The sequence below is a fragment of the Eriocheir sinensis genome, chromosome 47 (genome assembly GCF_024679095.1).
Source record: "Eriocheir sinensis breed Jianghai 21 chromosome 47, ASM2467909v1, whole genome shotgun sequence".
Taxonomy (NCBI): domain Eukaryota; kingdom Metazoa; phylum Arthropoda; class Malacostraca; order Decapoda; family Varunidae; genus Eriocheir; species Eriocheir sinensis.
The window spans coordinates 4,025,723-4,038,598 of record NC_066555.1 but is presented as its reverse complement, the minus strand read 5'-3'; the positions used below and the strand labels follow the sequence as shown (position 1 = coordinate 4,038,598).

Genomic DNA, 12,876 nt, shown 5'->3' with positions numbered 1-12,876 from the left:
GAGAGAGAGGTAGATAGATAGATAGCGAGAGAGGGGGAGAAAGGGAAACAAAAGGGAAACACACATACACGCTTTCTTTCCCTGGTGTTGGTGCTTCTGAAATTGATGTAGCTAGAGAGAGAGAGAGAGAGAGAGAGAGAGAGAGAGAGAGAGAGAGGGGGGGGGGTAGATATATAGATAGCGAGAGAGGGGGAGAAAGGGAAACAAAAGGGAAACACACATACACGCTTTCTTTCCCTGGTGTTGGTGCTTCTGGAATTGATGTAGCTAGAGAGAGAGAGAGAGAGAGAGAGAGAGAGAGAGGGGGGGGGGGTATATATATAGATAGCGAGAGAGGGGGAGAAAGGGAAACAAAAGGGAAACACACATACACGCTTTCTTTCCCTGGTGTTGGTGCTTCTGAAATTGATGTAGCTAGAGAGAGAGAGAGAGAGAGAGAGAGAGAGAGAGGGGTAGATATATAGATAGCGAGAGAGGGGGAGAAAGGGAAACGCACACATATACACGCTTGCTTTCCCGATAACTTTCCCTAATTTGAGAATATTTGCCGCGGGAGGCTTAGGAGGCGAGAGTCGAGGCGGCCAAAAGTCGGCATGCGGAGAATATTTTGATGTTATTGGCCGCGGCTCGCAGATTCCCAGACACCGATGGACAATATCGCGCCGGTGGAGGTGTCTGCCGCTCGCTGGAGGAGGAGGAGGAGGAGGAGAAGGGTTAGAGGAGGGGGTAGAGTTCCCCCCCCCACCCCCAGCAGGCACACTACAAACCTCAAACCACCCCATTCCACCTCCGCGCCTCGCTCCTGCAGTCTCCACCACACCGCCACAGCAAACCCTTGGGCTGTGTGGCGACCTTGCACCGCTTTATCGCTCTCCTTCTTCCCTTTCTCCTCGTACTCCCATCCGCCTGCCTTCCCTCCCTCCCTCCCAGCTGCTTATTCACAACACCCAACGTTCCGCTTCCTTCTTTCTCCCGAGCGGTGTGATGAGCCGCTCTTCATCTCACCTCAAACACACGCCTCGTATTCACGGGTCTTCAACGCCGCGCTACAAGGCCAAACCGTGCTGCGTGTTCGTGATTCCTTAGGTTCTGCTTCCTTCTCGCGTGTCGTATGGAAATAGCCGGCTATAACAACGCCCTGCTACAAGGCTCTGATTCCTGACAGCCTCACTATCTCTCAGTTACAGACCCCGCGGCAGCAATGATACTTTGGGAACCTAACATCCTCTGAGCTTCTTAATCACAACTTCTAACATTACAACTGCAAGGATTGAAGTTGTATTTGAGACCAAGACACTCATCCACTCCTTATTGCAATGTTTCCAGCACTCATGGACCTCCAAGTACAAGCCTTTCAGAATAATGGGGCCCGTAAACACTCATACCCCCTTGCGCCACATTCACGTCCCCCATAACGCAGCTTCATCCCACCCGCCCCTCTCCACCCCCAGGGCCGCTCTATGGAAACTCTTGCTCTCGCTTACCGTGCATTTGGGGAACTGCTCGGGCGCCCGCACCTCCTTCCAGCCGAGGAGGGGCGGGATGGACACCAGGCCAGAGAAGACCCACACGGCGACGATCATGATGGCGGCGCGCTCGGGCGTTCGCTTCTTCAAGTAGGCGACGGCGTGAGTGATGCTCCAGTAGCGGTCGAGGGAGATGAGGCAAATGTTGTTGATGGAGGCGGTGGAGAGGAGGACGTCAATGGCGGCGTGCAGCTCACACCACAGGTCCCCGAACATCCAGTAGCCCATCAGCAGGTTGGCCAGACTGAAGGGCATGATGACGAGGCCCAGCAGGAAGTCCGACACTGCCAGGGAGGCGATGAACCAGTTGGTGATGTTCTTGAGCGCCTTTTCGGTGGCGATTGCGATGATCACCAGCATGTTGCCCACCACCACCACGATCATGGCCACGGTGATGATGACGGTGATGATGACGATCTCGAAGGTGCTGTAGCCTGACGGGTAGAGGGACGTGCCCCACGGATACACCCAATAGGTCCCGTTCACACCAGAGTTGTTCAGCATCGCAAAACTCCCGTTGGCATCGAAGCCGTCTAGTTCACCCTCGTAGGTCTCCACGAACTCCCTGAAGCCCGCGGGGTCGTCCCCCTCCACGGTGAGGTTGAGAACGTTATCCATGGTGGGCTGTGTTCCCGTCGCTGGAGCCGAGGAGGACTGGATTAGGGTGGAGGGGCAGCCGACGAAGACTTGGTAAGAGACTGTTGAGTATAACGGAGAAAGGAGGTGTTCTGCGGGGAATGACTCGCTCCAGGAGGAAGGTTATGAAGGGAAGGGCTACATGTTGACTCTCCACCTCTTGCTTCCTCCACACGTGTAAGGGATTATACTTAATTAGGTCTTTGATTCCTCGTCCAGTAAATTTTAAGTTTCGCAAGTTGTATTTCCTGGCGCCACTGAATTGAAGAAGTTTAAGAAAAAGTTTGCCTTATTGAAAAATAGTTTCATTAAAGTTATTGGTTTGAAGGAGCGCTTTCAAAATATATTTTCGCGTTGCGTTGACACCCTCGGCTCCGTCCTGTCTTGGCCGCCAGCCCCGCCACATGCCCGGCGTGGCGCGGCTCTCGCCCACCAGCTGCGGAAGTGGGCGGAGAGGGCGTCTGTGTCTGACTCAAGGAGGCTCCCCCCCTGCCCCCCTCAATCCCCCACTCACCCCTGATCGCACCTCACACAACAGATTATCCTCCTTCTGTGGGATACTTTTTTTTTATTTCTTAAAGCGCAGTTATGATGTGGAGCCTCCGGGCTTACCCACACCCGGCCGAGAACGTGGCCCGGCCTGCCATGAACACACACTCGGGGCGGAGGGCCGCGGGCGTCGGCATAACTGTGTCGCGTACTTCGGGAAAACTGATTCACGAGGCGGGGTTAGTTTGGCCCAGCCTGCACATAACACTAGCGTGGGTCAGCGGGGCACGGGCCGGGTCATGGGCGGCCTCCCCCAGCCTGGCATGGCGGTGTGGGGGCCTGTTCGAGCTGCTGTGTCGGAATGCTTTGTGGTCCCGTCTTTCACTGCACATCGGAAGAGCCGCCGCCCCTGGGAGCCGTGAATCCTCAGCCAGGGAGGATGACAGCCACTCTGGCCTGCGGTGGGAGTGGTGATGGTGGTTGTGTTCCCCGCGATAAGTTCACACGCGCCTCGTTCCTCCCATTGACCATCCTCGAGGCAGCGACCATTAGCAGCCTCCTCCCGCCACTCACGAGAGCCGCGGAATCATCTCGCTGCACACAATCTCGCTCCTGAAGAGCCCAAGGGAGGCTGGGAGCGGCAGGGCGGCGACATGGCGGTGGCAGGCGGCGCAGGTGGCTACACGGCGTGACGGTCTTGCACTCTGACAGTCCCTGGAAGGTGTGCTGGCGGCCTGCGAAGAGGAGACACTGGCTCTGCTGGAGGAGGCGGGTGCTGCACGCGGCCGCTCTCCGTGACTGCGCGGCGCTGACTGCTGGCCGCCGGGACACACTGTAGGTGGCCAGCCCGAGCAACAGATCGCGCACCCCCCCAAAAACACACCACCTTATGACCCAGTCCCCCGCCCCCCTTGGCCCCGCTCCCTCCCTCCCTGCCGTCAGTGCCTCCCTCCCGTCTCTCATCTCCCTCTCTGTCTATACCCCGGCTAATAATACCACCCACTTAACAACTACTTTCTCTCCTCTCCCAAACCCCTATTGACTCTCTCTCTCTCTCTCACGCACACACGCACGCACACTAGAGAAGCCAACCATGCATTCAGAGCAGCAAGTCAAGTCAGCAACATGGCATATGAAGGAGAGAGAGAGAGAGAGAGAGAGAGAGAGAGAGAGAGAGAGAGAGAGAGAGAGAGAGAGAGAGAGAGAGAGAGAGAGAGAGAGAGAGAGAGAGAGAGAGAGAGAGAGAGAGAGAGAGAGAGAGAGAGAGAGAGAAAACGACCTGCCGCAGCCACGCACGCACCAACTTCATTCCTTCCTTCTTTCCTGCCTCCCTCCTGTTGTCCATTCATCGGCGAGAAGTTTAAAGGGACGGCCGCCGGCGCCGCACACAACGTCCTTCCTTTCGAACTTCACCCACGCATGAAACCCGGTGCAGCTGACCCTCCCTCCTTCCCTCCTTCCTTCCTTCGTCTCTCTCGTGTCTACGTTGTGTCTTAGGGATCGAGGCGCGTCGTGAAGTCTCGCATTTAAGTGAAGAAAGATGAAAATAAGGAGGAGGAACACAAAGAAACACAAAGGAAGAACAAACAACAGCAGACCGGTCCTTACGAGGCTGTTTGTGACAAGCTACACTAACTATCTAATCAAAGGTGAAAGATGAAGGACACCAAAGGCGAAAGAGGAGGAGGAGGAATACATAGGAATACATAGGAAGAACAGACACCAGAAGACCTATCGGTCTATGACGAGGGTGTCTGTTTACTACCGCTACTACTAGTAATCTACGTGTGGTAGGACAGGACAGAATAGATGAAGGCTCCTCCCCACCCACCTCTCCCTCCGGCAACGTGCCGGCAGGAAATAGTTAGAAGAGAACACCATGTACCTTTAAGGAAGAAAGGGACTTGAAAATTTTACAGTAAAGAGAGAAATAAGAGGAAATTGCTACCCTTGACTTACACTACTGGTAACCTGAGCTGTGGGGGAAAATGACTTAATTACATAAGAACATAAGAACATAGAAACACAGGGAGGCTGGAAGAGGCCGAGTGGCCTACACAGGGCAGCCCCAGAATCCCCCCTAATACTCACGATGGGTGAGGTGTAGTTTCAGGGGCACAGGTGGAGGCTTGATCCTCATTTTACCGGCGGTACTATGCACGCACCATTACCCTGTCACCTTACTGCACCCACACCTCACTCCACCTGTCATGCGGACATTAACTGTTGCTTTACTCTATTGTTAACTTACGCTACTTGCAATCTTGGTTGTGGGGGAGAATAATATGGATTTAGGTTGAGGTCTTGCTGCAATCTGTCTGAAAACATGCGAAGAAGGGTCAGTATAATCTTATATCCCTGAAGTTCTTATCCAATGAAGACTTGAAGCTATTGATACTCTGTGCGCTAACTACTGACGGTGGGAGTCTATTCCAGTAATCGACGACTCTATTATTGAAAAAACTTCTGCGCACCAATGTGTTACATCGGTTTCCCTTTAACTTCATACCGTTGCTGCGTGTTCTTGTGTTGGTGTCTCTCTGAAATAGACTATCTGGGTTAATGTTGTCGAATCCATTAAGGATTTTAAACACCTCAATTAAGTCCCCTCTTATCCTTCGCTTTTTTAGGGAAAACATATCTAAACGCTTTAAACGCTCGTCATATGGCAAGTTTCGGAGCGCTGGAATTTGTTTGGTTGCTCGTCGCTGTATCTTTTCTAGCAAGACTTGATCTTTGATATAGTTCGGTGACCAGAACTGAACGGCGTATTCTAGGTGTGGTCTTACAAATGCTAAATATAATCTCTTCATAAGTTCGGGTGATTTATAATCAGTTTCTTGAGATTAATCCCAACATCATATTGGCTTTTTTACTCGCTACAGAACATTGATCACTCATTTTAAGAGTGTTACTGATAATGACACCAAGATCTTTTTCTTGTTTTACTTCGCTGAGCTCATGTCCTTGAATCTGATATTTAAAGTTAGGATTTTTTTCACCTATGTGCATTACTTTACATTTATCTACGTTAAAACTCATTTGCCATTTTTCGCTCCAGTCGGCAAGTCTTATTAAGTCTGATTGAATATTCTTGCAACTTTGACTGTTCATAGGAGGAGGAGAAGGAGAAGGAACACAAAGAAATACACAAAGGAAGAACAAACAACAGCAAACCTACTGGTCCTTAAGAGGCTGTTTGTGACAAGCTACACTAACTATCTAATCAAAGGTGGAAGATGAAGGACAGCAAAGGCGAAGGAGGAGGAGGAGGAGGAGTTGAAGAGACAAACGTAGAGGGATGACGGTGAAGGGAGCAGCGAATGGGTGACACTGGATCGGGATTATGGACAGTTCGTAACGGTGTGCTTGAAGGGATGACAGAGAAAAAGGAGTCTGAAATAATGCGTAATTGAAAGAGTAGAGAGGAATAGATCTTAGCAGAGTTTCAGCGATGATAGTGAAAGCGCAAATCACCTTTAATGATGTGATTAGTGCTTGTGGGACAGTTCGTATTGATTGTTTAGTGCTTTTTTTTTACAGCAAAGGAGCCAGCACAAGGGCACAAAAAAAAGGAAACAAAAAAAACAAAAAAACGCTACTCGCTGTTCCTGTAAAGAATCCGAAGAGGTGGCCGAAAGAGCAGTCAATTACGTGAGAATTAGGACGATGAAAATGAGCCTGAATGTGAGTTTCTAAAAATAGGTGAGGGATAGATAGTTAAGGTTTAAAGTGGCAATGAATGGGGTCGTGTCGGTGTGTGTCTGAGAGTGAGTAAAGGACGGGTGTTGATCTTTTCAGTTCTCGAGATAAGACAGCGAAAAGGGGCGTCAGTGCTATTCAGAACGTTGGCAAAAGACATTTCCCTCGGGGGTTTTGGCTTTGAAGGATTACTAATGAAAGAGTGTCAGTGGACTTCGGCATAAGACAGTTTCTGAGAGCTCCCAGTGATTGAATATATTAGAGAAAAGGAGAACTCTGCGTGGTGGCTAACTAAAGGTGGGTGCTGAGCGGTTATTCGTCGGGGCGTTCTTAGTTAGTGTCTGAAATTAGATAGAACAGTTATTTTAGTATTTTTTTATAGCTAAGGAGACAGTTCAAGGGCGTAAAGAAAAATATTAAAAAAAAGCCCGCTACTTACTGCTCCTGAATAGAGGTCAAAGGAGTGTCCAAAAAGAGAGGTCAATTTCGGGAGGAGAGGTGTCCTGATTCATGGTCATTATGGTAATAGGAACTCAATAGCGGGTGTCTTTGTGAGTGATAAAGTGCGGCTACTCGAGATTTCACTGCCCGGATTACCAACCGTTTCCGTCCGTCGCTTTTCTCACGGCATGGTCTCCTCCTCCTCCTGCTCCTCCTCGTCAGTCGCGTGAAGGATGAGAGCCAGTCACCCTTCACTCCGCAGCCGCCCCCGCCTCCGCCTCGCCCTCTGAGCTGCATAATTACTGGGCTTGAGGGTCGCGGCTGCCGTCTGCGTGCCCGGCCAGTCCTCAGAGAAATATTCATCACTCCCTCGAAAAGGAAAGAGAGGGGAGAAAAGTCTGAGGAAAATATATAATCATCACGGGACGATGCTGGTGGTGGTTGTGATTATAATAGTGGTGGATGTAGGTGACTTTGGGAGCAGGATAGAATATAGAAGGGGAGGAATTAGTAACCTGGGGAGGAAATGAAAGGTGGAAATATTATATGTAGGGGAACTAGGAATTATAGAACTCTTTAAAAGCCTTCAGACGCAGGTTAGGGGAGGGGAGGAGGAATGAGAGTAGAAATGAGTAAGTTATGAGGTCCGGCAGGGGCATGAGGGGTGATAGAAGTGTTGCATCTATGAGAATGAGGAATGGTCAGGCAACACACCATAGAGGCTGACAAAGAGAAGAGGGAAAGAGGAGTGAGTGAAGGAATACGGTCACACGAGAGGGACAACGGACCCATCCCAGCGGTGAAACTTTATAGGTCAAAGAGTGTCCAATACTCCTCCTCCTCCTCCTCATCTTTCTTCCTTCTCTTCCTCTTCTTCTTTTCTCTCTTCCTCCTCCTTGGGCCTGTAGGATGTAAGGAATTGTTTAAACTCTCCTCCTTATTTGTGTATTTCTTTGTCTTCTATTCCTTTTCTCGTCCTCCTCCTCCTCCTCCTTCTCTTCTTTCTCCTCTTCCTCCTCCTTGGGCCTGTGAGGTGTAAGGAATTGTTTAAACTCTCCTCTCTACCCCTGTACTTCTTTGTCTTCTATTCCTTTTCTCCTCCTCCCCCTCCTCCTCCTCCTCTTCCTCCTCCTCCTCCTTCTCTTCCTCTTCTTTTTTCTCCTCTTCTTCCTTCCTTGTGCATGTAAGGAATAAGGAATTGTTTAAACTCTCCTCCTTATTCCTGTATTCCTTTGTCTTTTATACTTTTTCCTCCTCATCTTCCTCCTCCTGCTCCTCTTTCCTCTTCTCATCCTCCTCCTCCTTCATCTTACTGACCAGCCTGTTTGTCACCCTTAAGCAGAACGATATATTAAGCACGTGTCTCTGTGTTGCCTCTCTCCTGTCAAGTTTTTTATAGACGGACTTAAAAGGACTCATGATCTTTTTTTTTCCGATTCGCAGCTGAAAGCGAATGTACGCCAGATATTAATTCGTTGTTCTTTTTGTTTTGCTAACGTATGTTTTTTTTTTCTCCTCAGGGTTTTATTGCCATTATTTTATTTTATTTTTCCCTTGTTTATCGAGTGGCAGGTGTGAATTTTGAAATGTCTTACCTGTGCGAAGTGTTTAATTGGTGCAGGTGTGCGAAGGTGCGCGAAGGTTAATGAGTGTTCTGTGGCCTTGTCTTGCCTCTGTGTCTCATCAGCTTCATCACTGCCTTTGCATATATCTCTTCCCTCCACTCTCTTTCTAACCTTTAATGACACTACCTTTCCTTTCTTCCTTATACCCAACGCACCTGTCCACCCAGCAGTGAATGGGTACCAGGTATTAATCGGGGGTTGTTCCCTTCTCCTATAATTGCTTCCCCTTCTGTGTCTCTCCGGCATATGACCACAGATGTTGCACCGACTTAACGAAACTTTCCAAACTTTCCTATGTGCCTTCTTCTTTTATTTTACCGTCATTATCAGCACTACCTCTAAACTACTCTCTCGCCCTTTGCCACTCTTTCCTCTTCTGGGTATTTATTTTTATCGCCATCTCCATTACCTTCAGATAGCTTCCTTCCTCTCTCGCTGTTCTCTCATTGGTATTATCCTCTTCTTGTCTTTATTTTCCTTGGCATCGTCCTCACTCCTTCAACATCTGCTACCCTGCCTCTCATCTGTTGCTTCTACTCTTTTTGCTCATCATCATCATCATCATCGTCATCATCCTCATTTCCTTCACCATGCACCCCTCATCTCATCCTCTGTGTCATCTTTCGCTACCCTCTATAATCATATTTTACACTATCTACTCCACATCTCCCTATCTCCATCACCCATCACCATCACCCCTATCACCTCTGTTAACACTCCCCTCCTTCGTATTATATAAACTGGGTCATCGTAGATTGTATTAGTCAACGGTAAAAAAAAATATTATGTACATTAGGGGTGGACAAAAATAATATACGAGACGTGAAGCAATGGGGAAATGTATAGTCAGTGGATGTGAAATGTGTATGTATGTATGTATGTGTGTGTATGTGTGTGTGTGTGTGTGTATATGTATGTTTGTTTATTTTAGCTGTTGAAACTGGTAGTAAAATTTTAGGGTATGGAATTATGGACGCTGCGCTACGATGGCCGTGAAATATATATATACACATCCTCCATTTTTTTTTCTTTGTATAAAAAAAGTTTGATAGATAAAAAGGATGAAATACATTGTCGTAAAGCTTGCAAAGAGAAACCTGATCCGTGTGTGCATAGAGAAGAGGATGAAAGAGTGTGGGATTTTTTTGTGGGGGGGAAGGGAAAGGTCGTGGGGTGACGGAAATATGACAGTAAAGGAATATAAGAAAATAATAATGGTAAAATAAGAGAAAAATGAGCCATAGGAATAAAAATTAGTAAAATGAGGAAAGCGTGTAGGAGGAATAAATAAAAATCGTGGATGGAGTAATGAAAATAAGCATCAAAAAGGGAAATAAAAAAAAAATTAAAAAAACGTAAAATCAGCAAAAAGGCAAGAGTATTAAAAAAAATAGAAAAAAGTAAAGAAAGCTAAGAATGTGGAGCAGTGTGTGAATGGAAGTAGTGGAAATAGTAGTAGTAGTAGTAGTAGTAGTAGTAGTAGTAGCAGTAGTGGTAGCTGTAGTAGTAATAGTAGTAGTAGTAGCTCTCTCTCTCTCTCTCTCAAGAGGTGGAGGGAGGGGGGGGGCATCGTGTAGCGGTAGACACACACACACACACACACACACACACACACACACACACACTTCAGCTCGAGGAGAGGGAAGTCAAACAAGTGTCTCATCAGTTCGATAACTTTTAATGTGTTCCGATACTGTCACTGGGGAGGGTTGGATGGGACAAGGTGCAGAAATTGAATTATCCGCTGGTTTTAGTAATATTCGTTTTTTTTTTTGTAATAAATTTTCATTCAAATAATTCTTAGTTTTGCTATAAATTTGTCGTTTTTGTATAGATTTTCTGAATACATGATCATTTAGATTTCCTTTTTTTTTTTTTTACAGCAGTGGAGACAGTGCAAGGGCGTCAAAAAAAAAATAATGAAAAAAAAAGCCCGCTATACTGTAGGTCATACGATTGTTTAACCTTTTCTTTTGTTTGTTTGTTTGTTTGTTTTTGACTCAGGCACTTTTTTATGATTAATTTGTGTTTATCTCTGCAATTATTAGTTCTCTCTATATATACCTTTCTATATTGGAGTATCCGAATGTTTTTTTTTTCTCCATATGTTATAAAGTGTGAAGGGAAGTGTGTGAGTTGCCTCCTTCCGTATGTACCTTCAGGTGGCGATTCGGTAACAATGCCAACACACTGGTAATAATAATAATAGTAATAATAATAATAATAGTAATAATAATAATAATAATAATAATAATAATAATAATAATAATAATAATAATAATAATAATAATAATAATAATAATAGAAGTAATGATAATATGAAAGCAGATGATGACGGGCGTGTGACAGGCGCCAACACACAAGGTTTTCTCAACCACATTTGCACCTGAAAATCCTCGGCCTCCCTTCCTCGGCCTCCGGGAGTAGCGTTGCGTGTCCCTCCTCGCAAAAACGCCCTAACGTCCAGCACACCTGTCGCCTCAACGCAGGTGTCTCATTAGTCTCCCCGCGTGGCATGAGTGTGTTCGCTACGTTAGGCGCACTCACAAACATACATACATACATATATACATACATACATAGGAACCTACGCCAGAATTGCAGCGTGTAGGGAAATTGCACAGTGGGTCATTATAAACACACACACACTCACACACACACACACACACACACACACACACACACACACACGCAGAGGGTATAGGGCAACAGTTCCTCCCTTCTTGCTCTTTTTTTCTTTCTCTCTCTCTCTCTCTCGCTCGCTCGCTCTCCCTCTCGCTTTCTCTCTCTTTCTCTCTCTCTTTATCGTCGGTCTCCGCTGGTTCTGTGAAGTTGGTCGGCTGCAGGAATGGCTGGCGGCAACTATCTCCTTTATCTTTTGTTTTCTCCTTCTTTCCCTATTGTTTTTTTGTTGTTATTGTGTTTGTTGTTGCTTAGTTGTTGTTGGTTGTGGTGGTGGTGGTGGTGGTGGTGGAGTTGTGTTTGCATTTTTTTCTCAGTTTCTGGGTTTTTTTTTCTCGATGTTCTTTTGCATTCTTTTTTTCTTTCTCTTACGTTTTCTTATTTTTGTTGTTATTCTTTTCCTTCATTTTCTTCTTCCTCTTCTCCCACTTCTTCTTCCTCCTCTTCTTATTTTTCTTCTTATATCTTCTTTCTCCTCCTCTTATTTATCTTCTTTTATCTTCTTCCTCTACTTCTTCTTCCTCTTCTTCGTCTTCGTCTTCTTCTTTTTCGTCTTCTTCTTTCTGCTCTTTGTTCTTCCTCCTCTTCTTCATTTTCTTCTTCTGCTTCTTTATTTTCACCTTTGTTTTCATTTACACCTTTCCATTCATCATTTCCATATTTATCCTTTTCTTTACCTATCTTATTCATTTCCTACACACCTAAACACAATAATTAAAAATGTTTCCCACCTTTTTTTCACTTCCTCCGCATTTTTTTCACTCGCTGCTGTTGTTGTTGCCTGGAAAAGGGTGAAAAGTACTCGTAACAAGTTCATTAAGGATTCTAGCGGCTTTGTCTCGCTGTGGTGTGCATGGCTGCGGGGAGACGTAAACGAGCTGTATGTATGTGTGTGTGCATGTATGTATGTGTGTGTGGGCGGGGGGGGAATGGTGGGTCTGACAGTCTTTTACCCACACACACGCACACGCTCACAGCATCCATATTACATCCATGCATTCCTTACTTCACCCTCAATGTTTCACCGGGCTAACTGCTTCCCCGGCTTGTTAATGGCAGGCGATAATTCCCTTCTCGGCCTTAATCAGAGTTTTGCAGTCGCCGTCCTTTCCTCGGTTCACTTGTGTGCGTGGAATATTCCTTCGTCTGAGTGGCTTTACCCTGGCGCTTGTGTCCTTTCTCCTCCTGCTTACTAGTTCGTAGGTAGAAGGCAGAAGGAAGGAAACTAAAGCGAGTTGATGTTTTCTTGACCTTTCCCTCCTTCATCCTTTGCCGTAGCAGCGTTTAGTGTGATTTTTTGTTGATGTTTTTTGTCTTTTGCCCGTGAGGTGCCTTCATATACCTGTAAATAAAAAGACGAGTCAAGCTGGAGATAAGTGTAAGAGTAAGTACATCGAAGAGTGTAAAAGTTAGAAGATAGACCAGATAAAAGTTGTACAAGAATGAAAAGGAGACCAGGAACAAGTAAACGAGGAAGAGAAGAGGAGGGTATCAGGACACCTCTCCTCCCGAATTTGACCTTGCTTTTGGCCACCTCTTCTGATTCTTTTATGGGAGCAGCGATTAGCGGGCTTTTTTTTATTATTGTTTTTTCTGTGCCCTTGAGCTGCCTCCTTTGTTGTAAAAAAAAAAAGAGAGAGAGAGAGAGAGAAAATTGGTCCCAGTACGTAGGTAGAAGGACAGGAGAAAGGAAACGAAGGCAAGAAGTGATATGGAAGGCAGGTTAGAAATAGGGAAAAGTCTTAAGTCATCCCAGAAGTATGTGAAAGAGAGAA

The 12,876-nt window shown here is 46.5% G+C and overlaps 1 protein-coding gene across 1 annotated transcript in view; it reads right to left on the bottom strand.

Moving 5' to 3' along the window:
• Nucleotides 1-918: 918 nt before the first annotated feature.
• LOC126981287 (alpha-2C adrenergic receptor-like) overlaps nt 919-12,876 on the bottom strand; it is a 20,087-nt gene continuing 8,129 nt past the window's right edge. Inside the window, exon 2 of the mRNA XM_050832189.1 lies at nt 919-2,722. Coding sequence (XP_050688146.1) covers nt 1,401-2,144 — 744 coding nt within the window. The 5' untranslated portion in view covers nt 2,145-2,722 and the 3' untranslated portion in view covers nt 919-1,400. The remainder of the gene's footprint in view (nt 2,723-12,876) is intronic.